This window comes from Chlamydotis macqueenii, chromosome 2, assembly GCF_036417535.1.
Source record: "Chlamydotis macqueenii isolate bChlMac1 chromosome 2, bChlMac1.mat, whole genome shotgun sequence".
NCBI lineage: Eukaryota > Metazoa > Chordata > Aves > Otidiformes > Otididae > Chlamydotis > Chlamydotis macqueenii.
In genome coordinates, this window is record NC_141557.1 from 67283320 (window position 1) to 67306068 (window position 22749).

The 22749-nt window shown below is 37.9% G+C and overlaps 1 protein-coding gene across 3 annotated transcripts in view; it reads right to left on the minus strand.

The window, feature by feature from the left end:
- Window positions 1-2137: 2137 nt before the first annotated feature.
- RNF182 (ring finger protein 182) overlaps window positions 2138-22749 on the minus strand; it is a 30735-nt gene continuing 10123 nt past the window's right edge. For 2 of the 3 annotated variants that reach the window (XM_086741813.1, XM_086741814.1), the window contains exons 2-3: window positions 5279-5395; window positions 2138-4116 (exon numbers count right to left, since the gene is read on the minus strand). In XM_086741813.1, the coding sequence (XP_086597939.1) occupies window positions 3163-3900 (738 nt within the window). In that variant the 5' untranslated portion in view covers window positions 3901-4116; window positions 5279-5395 and the 3' untranslated portion in view covers window positions 2138-3162. Of the gene's footprint in view, window positions 4117-5278; window positions 5396-9865; window positions 9947-22749 lie in introns of all 3 variants that reach the window. The other variant, XM_086741812.1, reaches the window with a different exon arrangement.

Sequence of the window (22749 nt, forward strand, 5' to 3'; positions counted from 1 at the left end):
CATACTGTACATGAGCAGCCGGTGAGGATACAGCCTGCATCTACATGGTAAGTAGGAGTTAAAAACAACAACAAAAAAATCTTATCTGGACTAAATTAATCCTGTAATAATGAATTTATACCACTTCGTACCTGGTTGAGTCACATGTCCGGGCAAAGCAGGAATAAAATCCTAGTGAAAGGGAATTGCCTTGGTGTGCAGGCAGTATTTTACCACCACAGGAGCCATTACTCTCCAAGGAGAGAAAAAAGTCACAGAAAGGGAAGGAAATGCAGGCAGGCAGGTATGCAGGACATGATTCTAGCCCCATTTACACAGACTTCAGCAGAGTTATTCCACTGCAGAGGACATGAGAATTTTCAGTTCTAAGTCTCAAAGATGGTGTAGAATAAAAATAATGAGAGAGTAATATCTGAAGTTCTTCTAGTCTCAGTCACACAGCAAATATCTTCTCCACAAATAATTGAGATTTAGACCTCGTAGCAATTCTCAGTGGCCATATTATAAGTCATATAGAATTTTATGAGACCAAAGCTGTAATAACGTGCTCTGGCTGAGCGGCAGAATAGCTGTACAATCAATATGTTTTTGCACGCTCGCATTTTTGAGTGGATTAGTATTGCAGCACAGTCTAATATAACAGCATAAATGTAACAGGCTGGCAGTCTTAAACGTAGGAAGTGTAATAACACGTGTATTTATTTGTGCTGTGATGTGTAACTGATACCACTGTAATCCTGCTGAGATTAGGCTGTTTTAAAACCAAGTACAAAATACCTGGTGCTGGAGCTAAGACAATCTTAATCAACTGAAAATCAAAAGGAAGACAACAGGTAGCACTATAGACATGTCATGCAGAGGTAATACACGTATGTCACACATTTGCAAAACCTGCTTCCTCTATTAGCCAGCCCTTTATTAGAGAGACTATATTCAGACAAATTGAACAAATCCTAAAACATATAAAACCCTAACACTACAAATACATCTTTTCCCAAAGTTATGAAGTACTATAAAACCACCTAGGTTTCTATTTTTCTTGCTTTTTGACATGATTGTTGTTGGATGCTTAAAATTTGTGAGTTCATAGATGAGTCAAACCTTGCAGCATACCAGAACTGGAGATGATACCTCTTCTAATTACATGTGCTTTACCACAAACATTACAAACAATTACTAAGGAACAGTCTTTTCTAGGAATTCTGAAAATATTTTAGTTATAACTGTTATCAAGTCATTACAGAAAAGTCTGAAACATTTCCTTTAATCATTCAGTACATAGCTCCATAACTCCATACACTTGAAAACTATAATTTCACTATAAGTTTTCTTCTTACATATGTGTCTATACGTACATACACACACATATATATGCACTATTATAAAATGAGCATCAAGAAAAGCAGGACCTTTACGTTTCCACATTTTTCCCTATGTTTGCAATAGGAATGAAACTGTAGATCCCACCTGTGCCACCTACAAAAACTGGACCAGCTTAACTTCAAATCCTCTTGACAGACACAACAACCACTTATGCTCTGCTTTTCCCATCAGTATTTTTCATTCTTGCCAAAGTCAGTTTGCTCTAAGAATATATTGTTAGGCTATACATTCGGTCTTCACACAACAAACCTCTCTCCCTCTTACACTGCCTTGAAATTACTAAATTTTGTGCCTGACCCAAAAGCCATGCTTGCACTGCTCAACTTGTCCTTCTCAGTTTTCACCCTGCTGTGCACAGGAAAATGAGTTTGCAGTTGTGGTGTTGACTAGACCTAGTTCTACACATAAACATTAAATATTTCTTATTTTTGTGCACTTCCTCTAGTTCAAAAAGTAGCCTAAACCTTAAAACATACAAGCAAGCCTTACAGGGCCTGATTCTATTTGTAGAGTGGTAAATCATCAGTAATTCCTCTGAACTCAACTAATCAAGACTGTATGTGCTAATTGCCACATCTAGACTGCCATCAACTCACAATGGTGACAGAGGGGGTTCAATATATTAAACATTTTGAAGGATGATACATTAAACAGAAACCTTCCCAAAGCCATAGTGCTTTCTTACAATGCCCATTCTGAACTCGGAAAGCAAAAAAAAAAATCCTATTTTTTAATAATTATAGATTTTAAAAAAAATTTTGTATTAGTGATTGAAGGTCCATTTCCTAACGGTTGGGAATAAAAGTCTATCTTGATAGCTAAAGTCACATAAGCCAAATTCTCCAGTGTAGCTGCCATGGAGTAGATGTGCATGAAGTTGGTCAGACAATTTGTTAGGAGGACTAATGCCGTGGGAAGGTGGCATGGCGGTGGAAATGCTACAAGGGAGGGTAAGCATAACAGAACATAGCTAGAGAAGTCTGTGGAGCTCTGAACCCTCAAAGGGAAGCCTAAGGTCTATGCTCACTGAAATAAGCGCACCTAAAGAGCAAATGTGTGGCTGTGTTCGTGGAAGTACTCATTAGCAGGAGTATCTCAGAGGGAGCTACAATTATATGACAAGTAAAGGGGGCTTCTGTTTGAGGAAAATGTTTTGGAGACATGTTTTTTAGCATGGTGAAAAAAATATTCCTCATCTTGCAGAATGCAAAAAAACTGTAACCATTGGCCTCCCATAAATATTTTTGCTATAGCAAGAACTGAAAAAAGCAATGGCAGCTTGTCTTCTTTTTCTTAACTAACGAAGTTATTACATTTGCTATAAATTATAATAAATGAAAAATAACAGATATTCGAAAGCATGAGATGCTTTGGATGAAGAGATGCTATGTTTTGAGCTGCAAGGTGCCTGTTACACTAATTTCTTCTCAGGTGGATCCTGCAGCCTTGACTAACATGATCAAGCCAGTAGAAAGTAAAGGGCTATTCATTCAATTAGTGTCAGCAGCAGCACGCACCAGGTTTCGCAATTTTGCTTTATCCCTTTCTACAACTCAGCCCTTTAAAATCTGCACATAAATTTTATTTCCATTATTTAGCTTAAAAAAAAGGAGGGGAGAAGGGAATCAAATCAAGTATAAAAAAAAAGAACGGTATAACTCGGGCCACTGCTTCCATTTAGTGGGATGGACAACAATAAGAATAAATAACAGTACAAAGACAGGATAAATCAACTATGCTACACATGTGGCAATACATCTTATTTTACTGTATTTGTTATCAAGATGACATGCAGTCTAGAACTTCATGGCAAACACACTGGCAAAAGCCATAAACCATGAGAATAACAAGGCTTGAAGGAACAAGGCTTACAAAGACAACTCCAAGGGTGACTTTCTTGGATACCAGTAAATAAATCCCTAAAGGCAAGGAACTAAAGTACAGCAACCCTAGCAACCACACTAGCACCCGAATTGAGGTCTGGAAGAGCAAAGAGGTGCAGTTCCACACTGTCCAGTTGTGGGACACTGTTGCAACGGAGTCAAAACTCGTAGGCCTGTAAAATTCCACCACGGGAGTTGAGTTCAGAGTCTGGGGACTTTCTCTTTGTACTTCCATGATTGTTATAACCAGGCAATTAGAAGAGGTGTGAGAAGGGCTAACCAGAGATGCCAACCTTTTGGGAGTCAGCAACAGTTCTGTAGGGTTGTCTGGTAGGCACTTCTTTCCCTTTCCCCCACAAGCTAAATTCAAGAGGATGTTGTTGTCATCAGGAAGACTACTAACCTCATCGTCTGGCAGGCATGTTTCAAACCTGCAAAACGGGCATACAATGACTCCTTGTGGGGAATCACCAAAGTCTATGATCTTGCAAAGGCATTTGGCACATACTCTGTGACAGCACTCCAGCACTTTCGGTTTTCTCTGGCGCAGGTTATAGCGGTTGTAACAGATCTTGCACTCAAGCTCATCTGAGCTCTGAGTCTCCACAGACTCCTCTGGTAGCTGACTGGTCATTTCTTCTGACGGTTCTTAGGCTTATGGAAAGAGGAGTCAAAGGATGAAGAGGTCACTTGGGCTTATTTTAGAACTTTTTCCTGGTGATCACATCACCCATCTCAAACAGGAAAATCGGACATGAAGTTGTTGAAAAGCATCAGTAGGCGTGATCCATTTTCAGCTTTTGCTAGGGATTGTGCACTGCATGTCCTTTATTGTGAGCCAGGAATACATCTGAAAAAGACGACATGGAATTTTTGTGGAAGAAAAGAAAAAGCTGCAGCAGGTGAAATATGCAAGTTCCATCTTTTACGAGCATAGCTTCCTTCGCTAAAAATACCTCTAAGGTATTTTTTTTTTTCAGTAGCATGGGGCCTATATAGCAGTCATGCTGATAAAACTTCGTATCATGCTGCACACATTTGTTTTAGACTTGTAACTTTGACTGTATCAGCCCATGAAGTTCTTAGCAGAAGCTGCAATCTAATCACTGATCTGTGACTGTTTGTTTAAACTCCGGTTTCCTAAGGAAATGAAACCTGACCCCTGGAGCTTTTTGTCTTTCTCAGTAACTTGTGAACCTGCTGCCCAATTTCAAACAAATCGGCAGAGGGGCAGCAGTACTGAAGATAACTGAGTTTCTAAAAAAGCAGTGAACACTGGCAGTTGGGTTGAGGGGAGGGAGAGGTATTTATAACAACTACCACTTATCCTGGAGGGCAGTGGTCAGCCAGCCACACGCCCAGCCTCTGCTCTGAACAGGCAGGATGCCAGAGAGGAGAGCAACACAGGGGGAAGCTGGTGGTACTTGCAATAAAGAGTTTTGGGGAGTGCAGTGGGTATGGAAGAGGGTTGGGGTTACTGCAAAGAGTTGTGTGGGGACCTAGGTCAAATTTGGAAAAGATCAGGCTTTATAAATTTTGCTGCTCGTGGAACAGCTCATTTCTCTGTCTCCACCTAGCTGCTGAACGCAGATTATGAAAATGAAGGCTCTTTAGCTTGCAACGAATATCTCCTTTAATGTGTGGATGCTAGGGTGAAGGCTAATGTGCCTCTCAAGGGCATTCGCCAGATGCACTGGCTTTCAAGTGTTTCATGGCTGTGACAGCTGTTTCACACCTCGGCTAAGGAGAGGCCTGTGGTACGCCTGCGCTGCTGCACTCCTGTTCTGCACAGCTTTTTTGCCACCAGACCCATCAGCCTCGCTTAAACAAATGTATTGTCATATTTTGTAATCGTGCATTTTCACAACTTCAGGAAACAGTCCATGTATTATAAACAAGATATTAACCAGGACTATGTACTCTGGGGACCAATAATTACCAGCATTTACAAAAACAGCTCTATCTGCCAGAAGATAAAAAGTTATTCCAGATTCAGGCATATGTTTACTCACAGAGATGGATGCGGCATTGCATTTTGCCAGCTTTCAAACTTATTCCTTCACTGCTAGAGTAGCACGGAACATGCCACAGCCAAATGATGGGGTCAGCACTTCATGTCCAGCTGCCTCCTGCATTATCAATAAACAGGCACACGGAATAGGAAAAAAAAAGTGGTCTATTTCAATAAACTTGTTTCTTGACTATTTTGTAAATATTTGATTCCTTTTCCCTGGGAAGTTTTTACTCACTCCTAGCATTCAGATCTTTGTCCTTTTTTTTTGAGAACAAGGCAGGAAGTCCTCTCTGTTAAGAAATGTGCTCCTTCCACCAATACATTTTACCTGCCAACCATCAGGTCCTGTGAAGTCTCCTTCATGGACCTCTTGTTCCTACTGTGCTTGAAGGATTTTCCATTCTCTCCCTTAACTTTCTGCACCGCAAAGTTTCTATATGTAACATAATTTCTAAAACTCACCTCCTGGATTTTAAAACAAAGACGTACTTCAGACAATGTAGTAATGGAAAAAACATGACAGTATAGTGAAGAAAAAAATCCATTATTTCTCTAAGAATTTATAACAGACATGGCTCCCTCCCCATTCAATTTTCTTAACTTTTTTTCCTGCCTCTTCCAACTTATTTCTTTAGTGCTTTAAAAGTTTTCACCTCTGTCTTACTGTTGTTTTTACTGTTTGCACTGTTGACTGTGGTGTGTTCCATTAGGCAAGGCAAACACAAGAAGGCTGATCCATAATTTTCAGAGTGTAGAAGCTAAACATCTTATAAGAGACAAATAGTACATCTTTTACAGATCTTATAACCTATCCTTTATCCTTTGTTGGACTGTGTGCTTTATTTTTCATTTCTACTACTGTTTTTATTTCATTCCAAATATCATATTCTAGATGACTTTTAGGCATATATAAATGTCATGAGATGCTAACTTACCCAAGGATGAAGAAACCACAAAATGGACCTAAAAAAAGTGAAATGCCAGCCTACAGGAAGGCAAAGCACTGCTGAAAAGTTAAGAAGTCAAACAAAACAAGTGATGGTTTTGAGCTTTTACATCTTGAGTATCATTCATCTTCTGTGCCTGAGGTGAATTGGGTTTACTAACGATAGGACAAGGAGTAATGGTTTTAAAATAGAGGGAGGTAGATTTGGATTAGATATGAGGAAAAAAATTTTTACACTGAGGGTTGTAGAACACTGGCACAGTTTGCCCAGAGAGGTTGTGGAAGCCCCATCCCTGGAAATGTTCAAGGCCAGGCTGGATGAGGCTCTGAGCAACCTGATCTAGTTGGGAATGTCCCTGCTCCTTGCAGAGGGGTTGGACTAGATGACCTTTGAAGGTCCCTTCCAACCCTAACCATTCTATGATTCTATGATTCTATGTTAATGCTTCACAGGTTAAGACTGGCAAACGTTGTCCTATGACATAAAATTATATTTATGATTAGCTAAAAATCTTCCAGAATATGTGTCTGCTTCTTATGGAAAATTTTGACCTTCCTCTGAAAACTCACAACTAGAAAATCTTGGGTATTTTAGTGTTTATCTTTCTCATGAATATTTCCAGGTTTTCACAAAGAACAGCCCACTTTCCAACCCATTCTTTTCACACACATGGATCACTTCTGCTTGAATCAGTTTTCAAACTGAAAGTATTTTCCTGATTCTATCCCCTTTAAGCGGCCCAATTTAGCATTAATACAAACAGTAACAAATCTCTGGGATTAGCAATGTCCCAATTGCTAAATTGGGACCATTAGCTTCATTTCCAGAACACAGTGATCCTCCTATTGTAGTTTCTGTCATGAACTACTCTACAAATTATTTTCAAACTTTTTTTTTAAATGCACTGTACAAGAAACAATGTACTTTCATCATCTTTCTCTCTTCACAGTCTCTTTGAAACATATCCATCAGCAATAAAACATCAATTGTTTTTTCTTTGGCAAAGTTTAGATGTTGAATTTCTCCTTATGTGTTCTAGTGTGATTACTACTTAGTACTGTTCTTCATTTACACATCTTTTCCTTTGAAAATTAAAATTTAAAGACTAATTCCTATTAATGGTATTAATACATATTTTACCTTCTCAGCTTTATGGTTGTTTTACATGCTTCTTCTGTCTTTTTTGTTTTCCTGATTTCTTAGGGAATTTTCTATTTTTCCTTCCCAATACCCACTTTCCTGCTAATTTTTTATCTGCTGAGAACTGACACTTTTTTCAGCGTAATTAATGCTGCCCTGCTATTACATATACCACACATACTAAAAAGTATGTCTCCGATGAGAGACTTATTAAAAATATAAGAAAACTGAGGATTTTAAGTAAATTTGACTTCAAATTAGCCCTATTTCTTGAGAAAATGAGAAATTTGTTGAGAAATATGGCCAGCTACTCCTTCAAGCAACTTCTACTCTATGTCAAAGATTTTCTAGCTTGTCTTTTCCATGTCTCCCAGCTGGATGTTTACTGAAAGCAGGCAGCATAAGGAATTAAAGTAGGGAATAGATTAACTGCTGCCCCTATGAATCCTGGTCCCCCACCAAAAAGGTGGCAATTCACATACTTCTGCTTGCTCTATGCTGAAAGCAAGAGAAGTTGCAGTACTACGCAGAAAAAAGTGATTGTGTGTCTCTGTGTTTTGTCCTCTTCTTCTCTGAGCCACTTTTTTACGATGCCATGAGAAGGTATGTCCCTATTATATGCTCCAGTACTCCATTAATGTTTGAGTTTTTAAATATTGGGCTGCAATCTGCATGTTCTTTCTGACCTTGACATCCAGAGGGCAGTCAAGTAAAAACGCCTGAGTGCAAATCCTATGCTGGGTCTAATCTCTTTCACTTCAAGTACAAAATTGCTATTGACTTGAGATCAAGGTGAGGTCTCATGTCTATTTTTAAAGCATTATGTTTATTTTTATTAATTCTGATATTTTTCATTACTTTAAACTACTCCTTATGTCCAGTTTTCCACTTGAGCTGATTTATTTTTAGATAGAGGTGTCTCACCTGCTTGTCTGATACCAACAGACACAAGTTTTAACTAGGGAAATTCCAATTAGGTATTAGGAATAAAAAAAAAAATTCACAAGGTGTTCAAATAGTGGAATAGGTGCTGACAGAGGTGGAAATGAAATCTCCAGCCTTACAGATGTTGAAAACTTGACTGGATACAACTCTGGTCAGGCCATTCTACTTTGGAATTTGGCCCTGCTTTGAGCAAATGGGACTGGATGGTGGCTGGAGATTCCTTCCAACCCAAATTATTTATGATGCTATATTTTGGTATCCTGAACTCACTTTATGTGGTCTGTTTGAGAAGCTTTGTCTCTTACTGAATAAAGAATCAGTCTAACAGTTGCTTATGTAGCTAAACATCTCTCCTAGATAATAATTCTTTCATTTAATATATGAATTCCTTTTTACAAGAAAGCCTAGATGCCTTCTGCTACTCTGTCTTCCACAGAACCTGTTTGATGGAATCAACAGAATCCAATTGCAGGACTTTTCATTGCTGTGTCTGTTATGTAGCGCATAGCAGCTTTCTGAAAAAAAAATATAAATTACTAGACACGTACAATGATAACAGCATTCACTGCAGTTTATCCAAGAACAAGTACATCTGTTATACTACAACAGGCACTTGTCTTTTGTAAGAGTTCTGTCTAAGTACTGCAGGAGTGAATTCATCATTCCTGTTCATGTCATGTTTCTGCTGCTGCTTGAGCTTTGACTCTCTCTCTTCCCCTTTCCGGTGCCACCTGTCCTGTTCCTTGCAGAGTCCTCTACCTGACCCTTTTACCAGAAAGGGAGAAAAGCTGAAGACAGAGTGGCATCTTCTGGATGGCAGAAGATTGCCAGCAGTCTCCGCAGTGCTCCGTCTGACTGCTGGAGGGCACCCCCAGAAGCAGGAGGAATATCCTCCCTTGAGAGCAAGAAGAGGCCACCCACAGAACCAGACTGAATAAATAATAGCAAGCTCCTGGGTGTGACCCCAGGCATGGCTGGACAGAGTGCAATGGACTATGCCAGCCCAAATGGGCCACTGTCCACCTATCAGTTTTTCACTAATCACTGCTGGGTTGCAGACTGCAGATTGCAGGCTTTCATCCCAGGTCTGGAAGGAAAGGTGAATGGGGTGTGCAACATGTTATGGCCCCTCTTTGCACTCATCTATCAAACACGGCATAGACAAAGTGTCCTTATGAAAGGGCAGAAGCAAATAGTTGTTGATGGAACTCTTGATATTGGAGCTCAGTCATGCTGACAGGGCAAAGTGGATGGGAAATTTGTGCTTCTCCTCCCTAATGAAAGATAATCCTTGCCCACTTTATCAAACCAACCTTTTCTCATTAATCTCTCACACTTTTTTTTTCTGTGAAGGGATTTTGCCAATATTTCACAATAACCTATAATGAATACATGAAGTCAGTAATCAATTTCCATAAGATAACATCCATGGAGCTACCCAATGTGTGATATTTTCAAAGGTTTTTGAAGCTTCCTCTAAATGCAATCCATGTATTTAGTGAACAAGAGAAGGAAAAAAGCAGAGAGAGAGAAATAAATACAGAGAAACTTACTTTCCAAGAAAAATAACTTCTTGCACAGGTTCACTTGCAGGGAACACAAGAAATGTCTACTTTTCTCCACACAGGCAAAAACTGGTGGAAAGGAGGGAAACAAAATTAGTAGAGCAGGGATACAGCTGGGAAACTTTTCAGTCTGTTTTCTCTGAAAGAGAGGAAGTTGTCCAAGTTCTCTAGTTTGGATGGAAATACCCATATGTTAAGATTTCTGGTTAGAGAAATATATTGAGTAAATCCCATTTACTAAAATTATTTCTGTAAAACTATCCAGAATTATCTTTGCAGATCTGTTGTTGATTTTAAGCCTCTTTCAATATTATGCACTAAACACTCTGAAGTGCTATCTCTTCTAGCAACCACATATTCACCAGTGTTAGCAATTCACTCAAAAGAAAAAAAAAAAAAGCCAAAAGCAAAGCAGCTAAAGAGATAAACTGTGCTTTGAAAGAAGAGTTTTAAAAAACATATCAAAATACTTTCCTTCACAGATCTCATAGAAGCTCTTTGATCACTTCTACTTTTCCAAACAAACTGCAGTCTCTTCTCCAGCACAGACCATCTCCTCTGGACCACTGCACTCACATTCAAGCAGCGTTGCTGCATTCTGACTCAGCAGGAAATGACCATCGCACCAGATTTTTCCAGCTTATGCTAAGCACAATGCAACCCCCAACCCCCCCAAACTGCTTTACTAATCTGACATTTGAATAGACTATGTTCAAAGTGCCAGTAGCTATCACATGGTCAACCTGTTTCATGCCAGATTTCTGCTAACAATCGGATGGGTTTAAAATCGGATGGGTTTTAACAATAGGCATTTCCTTGTCAACTCTAATCAATGCAAGACTTTGCACAAGAGTTACAGCATGTGACCTACTGATCCATGCTTGGTTTACGGTCAGCTGTATAAACTGCTATGAAAAATGCCTCGTTGTTTTCACAAAAATATAGTTCTCAACGGGATAGGTAATGAGGTTATTTCTCAAGTAACTATGCACCAAAGAGGAAAGCCTGCAACATATACAGCAAGCATTTGTGTGTTATTGATTGTTGCACAAGGGACTAATATCAAATGGAAGTATTTTTATCAGAAGTTATTTTTACAATATTCAGAGTCCTTGCCGGATCTCCCTCAAACCTCTACAATCATATCACAAAAATACAAAATACAGCTTTTCATATTCAAAGTAGAGCTCATGGGTCTTTGATCATTTAGTATGAGAAGTCATGTAATATTAATGTGCCATCTTATATTTAAAAAAAATAAAATCAACCGTTAAATGTTCTTTTTTTTTTTTTTTTTCATTATTTCTCCCCCCTGGTAAGTAAGCAGGGATATTTTCATCTAACACAAGGTTCACTTTATTCAACATTGTGACACTGGCTGTTAGAGTACTTTTGACATCCTTTGCAGATGCATATTCGATATCACCAGACTCTATTTCCCCTTGACAGTATCATTTGCAATACTTTTCTGTTATTCCAATAACTGATATTATGTGTCAGGTAGTAGTGGAAAATGGTATGAATAAACAGTGAATGCCTTATTGAAACACTACTATCCTCAATGACTTTCTCTCTAGCTAGAGGCTACTACAGTATTGATATGAATCTTAAAACTGACTGTGATGTAGAAAAAAATGTTTTATTAGTTAGGCTTGTAGACACAAGCAAAATCTCTTCCAATATTTCTTAAGAAGAATTTTTCCCTCATATATAATTAATGAGCTATTTATATAGCAGTATGCTGAATTACTACTTATTGTGACATATGGTTGTGGGTTGCTTTGTAGCTGTTTGAAGAATAAAACTAATAAAGGACAAAGGATCTGATCTCTTAATAGCTGTCTTGATTTAAAAAGACTATTAATTACACTAAATCGATAAGTAAAAAGAGATAGTTTGAAATTTGTATCTAAAATGATAACATTTAATTTTAGAAATATGCTAGTTAAACAGAATGTTTTCCTTTTAAAATGATTTTTAATTGTTTCACAACCTGCTTACTTGGGCTGTTTTAGCATTTTTTGTTGTGCTGTTTTCTCACTGCCAATGGCATTTCCTTTGTGACCCTGAAACCAAGAAGTGATCTACTCCAATGAGAATATATTTCACAATAGAACTCATGACCTTACTGTTATTTTAGGGAAAGGTTAGACATTCTCCTCTTTCTTGGTAGGGGTGGTTTTTGGCAGCTTTCTCAAATAAGATGGAGTTCTGTTTCTCTGCTTTAGTGTCTGTGTCCTTTGGAAGCTCTTCTGAGAATTGAACAGACTGTAGGACATTGATTCTAGAATATGACTTGAAAAGATACAAAATGATAAATAAATAAAGAGCTTCCCAGTATTTCTTAATATTGCCATAAATGTTTAATCATATGACCTACAGATATGTCTAGCATTTATCTTTAAATTAGGCATTATTAAAAGCCAATATGATTTTGTATTAAGTTTCAGAATACATGAAGATAACACCATAGGAGTTTACCTCCTTGTTTTGCTTGCTATTGTATGCTTGAATGTGAGTAATTAAAATAAGTCCAGAAATACAAGTAAATAACTTTTTCTTTTGACTATTGTACTGGAAGATATTAAATGACACATAGAAAGTGTAAGATCCCCAAAATATGACAGAACTCTTTTTCTTTGGACATATTTTCTATGTTATATATTTTGGGAGGGACCAGGTGAGATAAAGTTACAGAAAATTAATCTTGATTACATCATTCAGTGAGGCATTCCTCTTCACACAGGGGAATCATTTAAATGCATTTCCAATTAACCTCCAAAATAAGACTTAAATATAAAGTAAGTGTTGCATTAGCTTTGTCCTAATGGAGCTGAAAATAATCCCAGAATAGACTAGAAATGAAGCTGTACTTCTTGTTTTTTCTATTGTCATTAAAGGAATCCATCTAATACTTAACTATATTTAACTCGGTTCATTCTGTTTCAGACATTTTTGAGGACGTAAGTATGTATAAAGATTTTACTATATTGCCTATTTTATCCCAATAGGTTAGTGCAAACAGAAAATAAAAAGGGTGGAGGCTTATAAAGGGCAGTACTGATACTGAGGTTTATGTATTGTTTACATATATTTGGTAACAAGGTTTTCTGCTGTAACTACTGCTCAGAATTTGCGTGTTACCGTGTGCGGAAAGGAAAATAGTAAAAAACTGCAGTTACTTCAATCACAGAATGTTTGAAAAACATCTGTCAAAATAATCCAAATCCAATACAGATTTCCATTTATAAACAACTTTTTTTCCAGACTTGGTCTTCCACCCGCGTATCATTTCTGAAAAACTGGCAACCAAAATCTAATCTAGCTGATGTTGCAGATAGTCCCAATACCTTGAAAAGAAAAAGGAGTGGTTTGAGGAGACAATACGTTAATCTGGATATAGTAAACTGTAATTTTAGTATTTAATTTAGTTCACTTAAAGCACACATCTAAAAATAATTACGCCGGGATCAGAATTTTTTTTTTTTCCTGGCAATATAGCAATAGTTGGCATATATTCCCTCCTCACTTGACATTATAATATATTAATAGAATTGCATTGATGTAACTGAGAAAAAAAATTGTAAAAAATCTTATTGATATATTTAAAAAAGGGTAAACACAAAAACTCCCAGATGTTATGAAAAATATAGTATTAGTAGATCTTGTTGAGAAGCAGTAAAGCTAAGTTGTATGTCTTCAACTGCATTCGTGGGAACTGAATGGTCCCAACAGACAAGTGTCAATGAGGACAGATTAACTTTGACTGTAACAGGTATTGCCCTCTTACAAAATATTTGCAGGAAAAAGTCCATTTGGCCTGATCTATGTGTGAACCCAATTTGTTTTTAACTGCATATTTTTTTTTACATGCAGTTGTTATTATTACCCTGCACCGAACAGCCTTATTTTTATCTAACTTTCAGAAGTATTTTTCCTTGACAATGAAAGATCATAGAATCATAGAATGGTTAGGGTTGGAAAGGACTTTCAAAGGTCATCTAGTCCAACCCCCCTGCAAGGGGCAGGGACATCCCCAACTAGATCAGGTTGCTTAGAGCCTCATCCAACGTGGCCTTGAACGTTTCCAGGGATGGGGCATCCACCACCTCTCTGGGCAACCTGTTCCAGTGTTCTACACCCTCATTGTAAAAAATTTTTTCCTAATATCTAATCCAAATCTACCCCCCTCTATTTTAAAACCATTACTCCTTGTCCTATCACAACAGGCCCTACTGAACAGCCTCTCCCCACCTTTCCTGTAGGCCCCCTTGAGGTACTGGAAGACCGCTATCAGGTCTCCCCGGAGCCTTCTCTTCTCCAGGCTGAACAGCCCCAACACTGTCAGCCTGGCCTCATAGGAAAGGTGCTCCAGGCGTCATCCCTCCAGCAATAAAAAATAAAAACTTCTTGTTAGGTTTTTATACTAACTATAAGCATATTACAATGTATGGCCTCTATGGTATTAAGAAAATATAGAAGAAAATTACCTGTCAGTAGTTAATTTTTTTTTTTTTAAATCTGAGTGCTTCTGCTGAAAATGAAGCAGGATTACAATAACTTCACAAGAACCATCACAGCAACTCTACTTCTGTCTAGCAGGGCTTCACAGTTGCATGGCTGCTCCATGCAAATAAACGACAAAACTGAAAAAAAAAACAGTTACTGCATGCACACCCATCATTCTAGATGCAGGTACCTGAAATAAAATTGCACATATTTAAAAAATAGATGAAGGGAGTTAAATTAATTTGTGTCAAATGATATCCACCCCTTTTATTTTATGGCATTAAGAAATACAGGAATCCTCTTTAAGTATTAGTCTGAAGGCATCTTTGTAGCTTCTGTGAATGATCTGGGACTGTCAGAGCTCCATAAAGTGCTACACCACTAGCCACAGAATCGCTGGAGTGTTCTGCTGGTGAGATTTGCTTAACTCAGATTCATGCTTATAAAGCACTTAAACTTCAAGGAGATTGATATGAATTGCTCAGCTTTTAACATGTTATTTAGCAGTGAAATGGGGTATTTTTTTTACTCATTGTGAAGTGTCAGTGAAAGAGTTTTAGTGCTACTGGATGCAGTTTTTCAAGCAAAGGACAGAATCCTCATGGGCTGAGCCTCCATATTCAGCAATAATACAGCGACTACACTCTGTAAGGAACCAGAGTTTTGTACGACTGCTTTCCCAAGATAAATCCTCTCCTTTGATAGTCTCAATGTCTACTTGAGAGTTGGCTTTGAAGAGCTAGCTCTCACCAGACTTCAGACTTTGGGTCAAATTTTCCTCAGTGATCAAAAGAAAAACTGGCTCTACTCATTATGTATACATCATCTCATCCCACATCAGTCCTAAAGTACATGGGAATTTGCTGAGGATAAGCTCAAATACAATACCGTCTGGATATTTCTGAAGGCACCATTGTCACCAGGGGTTGCCCTGAGACTGGTGCTACTTCCAGAAACATGTTCGGGTCTGGGATGCCCTTCAGACTGGGTCAGAGGAGCAGAAACAAGCAGTCAATTTATCCATAGCGTGTATCAAAATTCAGTTAAGCATACAGTGCACCTCCCTCACATGTGTTTCTGATAGAAATATACTGCTACAATGGCAGCTAATCCAATTAAGTTAAATCTAATCAATATGAATCTGCAAAGCAGTTGGAAAATATGTTTCAACAAGAGTTGCCTAATTCTATTTTGGGGCAAAGGCAACCTGGACTTTCCAAATTTTCCATCATCCAAAAGAGTTACATTGGTCAAGTCTCATGAACTCAACTGAGAGTATGAAATTATCTTTGCTTTGAGGAGAACTACAGTATTTTTATGTCATTTGTAGCTATAACTGTTGAAAAGCTAAACTAAATACAAATATTTGAAGTGTGCCAGTTAAGCACATTTAAAATACAAAATTCAGGAAAGGAAGGCATTACTTCAGAAATTTTGGAAGTAATCAAGACATATTCAGAAACAGAGTTTATCTATTAAACTAATTAGAAAAAAACTCCAAAACCAAAAATCCCTAAACCAGATAGAAAGAACATAAAAGAGAATTTTAAAGGTTTAAGAAGCAATAAAATCCATAGAAAGTCATTGCACTTGCCTGTTTAACCTGGTTTAGTGTAAATTAATAACTGATACCAAATATTGGTATTTTCTTAACTGGTAATAATGAATGGCAATTTTAATTTAAGTGTTTTGCAACATACAGTACAAGGCTAAAAAAACCCAGAAAATAGAACACTAACAAGTTCTGGATTTCACTTAATGTAATATAAATCCCAACATCAACACAGTGGCTTTTCAGTGAGTATTCCCAAGGATATCAAGTTTTCTAAATAGTATCACAAATGAGCAGCTTGGTGGAGGCTTATGCAATAAAGCAGGAAATGAAAAACATTTCTTGCCTTCTACTAACTAAGAAAAAAATTTTTGACAGAACAGAAACATAACCAAGAGCATCTTAAAATACCAGATGTTTTAAATGTCAGTTTTCTTTGAAATATTTTAAATAATAAATCTCCTCTGCTCTGCTTTTACTTAAGTAAGTGAATAGGAGGGTTCTGAAGGTTCTACAAATAAGTCTCTTTTACAAAAAAATGATACTAGAAAGATGACTTAGTAAGTGACCTAATTTACTAGACATTACAGGATAACACTATGGCTTCCTTTCCAGCATCCTGTATGCATGCAATTTGCAAAGACCTGAAGATCTAGAAAAAAAGACTATAGAAATGTACTATCTATTTGGAAGCTAGGAAGCATTATTTTTTATTTATTTATGCTCTTACTTTTCCACGGAAAGCTCCATGCTTGAAGCACTATTACAGCATGGTGCTGTTTGTTAGCCTACCAGATCACAGTTTATAAAGTTAAAAGTATTGCACTAATAATCAGTGCAAAAGGCAGCACAGCATCCACTATCAGTCTATGACTTTTTCACATCTCTGACCACATAATTTGTGGCAAGCTAACTTCCTTGGCCTTGGCTTCTTGACAGAAGCAGCTCTCTGTGAAATTGAATAAAATTCAGTTCTAGTTTCTTCTCCAGAGTCAAATGATTACAATATTCCTTGAGGAACTCTGAGTTCATATTTGTCCTTTTCTGTTTCTGGAGGGCTCTCTCAGAAAGTGCACCTTGAAGGGCATTTCGCATTAACTGTGGTGGATATATTTTGCAACAGCGAGTACATCTACACTTTAAACTGCAGTGCAGTGTTAATATAACTGAGCCAGATCTGGTACTGGAATCAACCTAGCTATAATAACATGTAGTTCTAAATGAGCTAAGTTAATCCAGTTTGTAGGAGAATCGGCTTATGTACCGTGTCCCACTCCATCATCCTGTGCCAAAATGCTGAGGTTTGTCTACAACCTGTGCTAACATCTTGCCTATCTGTAAACAGTTACTGTACAGTGTTAAGCTACAGAAGGCTGCATTTTGAAATATGATATCCTAGAAGACAGTAAGTTTTACTTTTCATTCTCAGAGTTCCCAAACTTAGACATGTCTCAGTTTGAACTGGGTATCTCAGAAGATCAGTAACCACAGAAAATTGAGATCTTCATCTCCACTTACTCAAAACTTCACACAAATGTTGCTATTCACATCATGTCTGGCTGTGTTCTTCCATACAGATGCCTTCTAAAGGTCTGTCGTGCCCATTAATGTCTTGCATGCTTGAAGGAACAGGGCTTGCAATAGAAGGTTTTAAAGAATTTTAACTTTTGTGACTTTTTCCCCTGAGAGACTCCTGTTTCTGAAGGGCCTTCACAGGCTCTCGACCATCAGACAAAGGTGTATTGAGGGAGAAGCAGCTGCTCAGATAGTGAATTTTATGTTAAGTAGATTCACCAAACCAAATGGCTGTTGCAAAAAACCCATCACATGACAACAACCACGGCTTTACATAGCAGATCAAGTCAAATGACCAAACTGTAAGGATGGAATTCAAAGACAAGTTTGCAGATCACAGATTAGTTGAACATGCTAACAGTTATGGCTTTAAACAAATGAACAAAAAAATCAACATACACGTCTAAGATTGACTTCTAAGGACAAAGCTGCTTTCTTGTACCAAATGCACTGCATGTATTCAGATAAACGAGAGCTATCTGTGTAGTCCCACTGGATTGAATGAGAGTATCCGGGAAAGGACTGCTAGAACATGCGTACCCCTTGGTGAACTTATTTTGATTGACTGATTCAGACTGAAATTTCTGACTTGCTTCAGCCAATCCTAGTGGCAATTTTGCCTTGTTAATGAAGCATTACCTTTCTACAGCAAAAGGTGTTAAAGAGTATCATGCTGTCTATGCCCAAACCTCTAGCTTTCAATGATCCCATCAACTGCATAAAATAAAGAGCTCTGTACGGCATTTTCAGTGATGCAATTTATGGTATAGTACACCAATAAAAGTATTATTCACTTTTAGGCCACAGTGGTTAAAAGCCTTTTGATTAGCAAAATGGCAATAGGGCATATTGATAATTCATTAGACAGAGATACTGTAAACTAGATCCTCTTCTGTAAATCAAGAGCGATTCAATTAAATGAGATGCAAAGCTTGCAAATACAATGTGAACAAATCACCTCAGCTTTTATCTTAAAAAAAGCTCTTTGTTTGGAAAAAAATCTTCTTCCTGTTGCTGTCCATATAGTAGTCTGTAGTTTTAAAGATGTGTTAAAAAAACCCGCAAACTTAACTTGAGTGATTCGTTCATCAAATCTTCTCACTGAGATTAGCTTAGAAAATGACAGCAGAAATTAAATCTTGGATGCAAATGTTTTCTTAGGAGATACATGCATGCCTTTCTCTGGCAAAAGTCCTATTTATTGGAGTAACCGGGAGAAAGCTGGTAGAATTAAGCACTAGAAGAATAGTGTATGCTTTTCTTGGTTTCTGTTTCATAGAATAAAAATCTTTTGATGTTTCTCTTTTATTCAGTTCCTAAATCTCTAATCTCTGCTAAGGCAAAAGTCAGATTGAATTAACTAGGAGACTGATACAAACCACCATTAATTTCTCCTTGGCTCTGTTATTGAAAAAAAAATATATTAATTGTCATATTATTAAATCTTGGAAACAACTGTGCTTCATAATATATAACTCCAACCAGGGAACATCATCAGTAAAGAATGATGATGGCAATCTAGTAATTCATAAAACCTGCAGGATACTGTTCCCTACCCAAAAAGATATACTACTTTTAATACACTGGGTTGTGCAGAAAGGAGCAGACAAGATCTCAAGGACAGTGTTTATGAACAGATGAATTGTGGCAGCCCCACTGGCAGGATATCAAGTCTGAAGGACTTACTGATCGAACATTATGTGGATGAAGTATTTGATACACTCACACAGACTTGGTATCATGTCCAAATGAGACATAACAGCCTCAGATGTGTCTCAGATTCTGTGAACATTTCAGGTGGAACTACTGGCTCATTACACCAGTGGTTCTGAAAGAACTGTAGATCCCACTCACCACCAACAGCAATCCTTAACCATTTCACTTGGTAAGATTTTAACTTAGTTACTCAGAAAAGGAAACTAAGCACTATGCATTATAATTGCCTTCAAAAACTATACGTTATCTTCCAGTGACACCTTAGTAACAACATCATTAAGCACTAGATCTAAATGGAATAAAAAGGGACCTTCAAAGTAAATGCCCACTATCTTTTCTAAGCATTCTGCAGTAAATCTTACTCTTAGCCTCACCACTGAGCTCAGTTCCATTGAGTTACTGAAGTTCATGACTGTCACTGAGCACAGACCACAATTTGCAGGATTGCTATCTCAGATTCTTGGGATTGTTACAGAAAAGAGTTTTGAATCAGAGAAAAGAGAGGACAGCAATGTATTGAATCTGGAAGAGTTTTATGGATAGCATGGACAGAGGGAGGTAAGTGCAAGTGAAGAAAATTTAGGAAAAACAGTTTCTAAACTGGCATGCTAAGGAACACAGAAGAAAGCACATACGGGGGAGAAGGTTCGAAAGTAATAAAAACAAGTCTGAGTTGATACACAAGGTGCATTTGTGGGGAGTTTCAAAGATGCAGAATTATATGGTTTAGGAAGACAGCCAAAAAAGATACAAAGGGTTTAGATAAGGGGAAGGGAAGCAATGGAAGTGTAAAGTCCACTAGGAAAGAGTAGGTTACAGGTTACAAGGTACAAGAATCAAAGTAAGAAATTACAAGGCATAGGTGGAAGGTGAGGAAAATTTTGTATGCTACACAAGAATAGATGGTAGGAAAATTTGGTACTAATCTGAATATAAAAAGATATGGAGAAGTTAGATATGGCTTCTGTTTCCCACCACACTGATGAAAATGAACGTGACAAATAGTAACAGAATGATGAAGTAGGAGAGGAACAAAGCATGGAATTCATTTTGATACTAGAGATATCAGTAATATAGCTACAGTGAAATGTTAGAGAACCAGCCAAAGCAAAATTCTGGAGAAAACTGTTTTATTTTATTGTATAACCAAATTCTCTCACTACCAAGAGCAATCATAAATGTTAGTAGCTATTAAAACAAACAAACAAACAACAGGAGAGATTGAGGGAGGGAGGAGAGTGATGCAGGGAGGAGATGCATTCACAACATTTACTCCCAGAGTTGTCAGACCCCCAACATGACAAATGTTAACAGGAAATTCTTTCAAGGGTAAAGGCTTGACAAGGAGTGGATGATGGGGTCCACAGCAGATCCTTTAGTGTTTTTAAACAATATTTTCTCAGACAACAAGCAAACCAACAAGCACAACTTCTGGTCTGCTGTGGAGCTGACAGACATGCATGATTTTGAGCAACATGCCTTCATCCTACATAGACACCAACATTACAGTAGAGACAAATGAGAGAATTATTTGTGGCTCCAGCCTCATGTAGTCAACTTAGGAGAGTGAAGAACATGACAAGATGAGGTCTGCAAATTGGGGAGTTCAGTCTGGGCACTGTATTTTTTTTTTTTTTAAGTGAATACATAATCCTCATTGTTTGTGATGGATCCTGTCTCAGTCAACAACCAAGATGACATTTCAATCCCAGCTCCCTGAAGTTCAGAAGTGTACAGCCTTCTGACCAAAAAGAGCCATTGAATAGAATTTTTTCAAGTGCAAGATTATTTAACAGATGGTCAAAATAACCCCTCTTGGGAGTATGAAACTAACTTTTATGCTCTGAAAATGCTTCCGCTTTTTTTTTCTTGTACCGGTGTGACTCAAATAAATTTTTAAAAAAGAAAACAAAAAAAATTCATCCTTACCTGCGAGGACATGGGTAGTTGGAACAAATGAAGACAAAAAAAAATGTACAATTTAAGAAACGACCACAAAACTATACTAATCCTACATCCTGTGCAGTGGAGACCATGCAACATACTCCACTAATTCCTGCATTCAAGTGACAGAATCACAGAATTTAGATTGGAAGGAACCTCTGGAGGTCATCTGGTCCAAACCTCACTTCCTGAAAAGCCTAGAAAACAATATTGCAACACTGTGTACCAACAGCGTAGTAGAGCTCAATGCGAGATCTCACAGAATGGGAGGGTGCTGATCTCACTCCAACCCATGTACTCACAAGCACCACGGCATATGTAACCAAATAGTCTGTCCAGAATTCATAGTGGAGATACATTCCTTGCAATGACATGGTGGACAAGGGACGCCAGCTATCTAGTCCTCATCCTAACTTCTGGTTTCTTTTTAGGTTGGCAACCATGTGCTGCTGCTGGATGTACCATTCTGTTGTCTTTAGGCATCAACAGCAAACAATCTCTTCATCTTGTCTCACTTCTGTGAGTCACGAGGATTTACTTGTTAACTTGTCTCCTGATATAGATGTCCTGAGAAGCTGCATATAGATGTGTGCCGTTACCTTTATGATCTCCTAATCTGGGTGCCGTCAACAGCCATTCTTATGGTGCTTCCACATCCATGTAGTCCCATTCCCATCAATCAAGGTTCCCATTGCAATTCTCAACAAAAGTAGAGACAGGTCTGAAGTTATATTTGCTCAAGGCTTTGTTCATTTTAGTATTGAATGTCTCCAGTGATAACGGAGGGCCCACAACCCTGCAGGGCACCTATTTCAAAGCCTGACTCACAGGGAAGAGTTCACTCATATCCCCCTTGGCTCTTTCACTGATTCAGGGAGCAGATCCAAGGCAACCTCTCATACCATGCACATTGCTACCCCTCCCACCCCTAGCAAACACAAGATAATGAGGAAGCTCTTCACAGCCACACAAGGTAGAGTAAATTGAGTAGAGTGTATGACAGGTTTGACAAGCATTGACATCCACCTCCTACAGTCAGCACAGATCACAGTGCTGCTCTGGAGAAACAAAGCTAGTTTAATACCCCCTCAGCTTCCATAATCCCTAACTAAGAGCATACCTGCTTGGAAATGTTGGCTACTGCTATAAGATTTGTTAAATTCTTCCTGAGTCTGTTTGGCAGCTGACATTTTACCCTTTACCTATATGGAGCTGTGAGCTGGGTTATAGCTTGGGGCCTAGTCATCCCTGAGGGTAGCAATCTTCTCTCTACCTCTAACATGAGGCTGGCCATTAAGGGAGTGTCCTCAGCTTTAGCAAAGGATGCCATTTCCATATGTCTTCCTTCATCCATGGGCTTCTAATTCATTACACTTTCATGGCACTGTGAAAAAACATTAAAAAAAACATACAAACAAGACTGACCATTGGTTACTTTTATTTGAATCGTGCATGAACTGCACTATCAAATAAAGATAAATTTTGCATGTGTATATTTTTACATGAATGGTTACATTTTCAGATAATTTTATTTGTAATACATTACTTTTTGGATGATTCTGATTTTCCAAAGCAG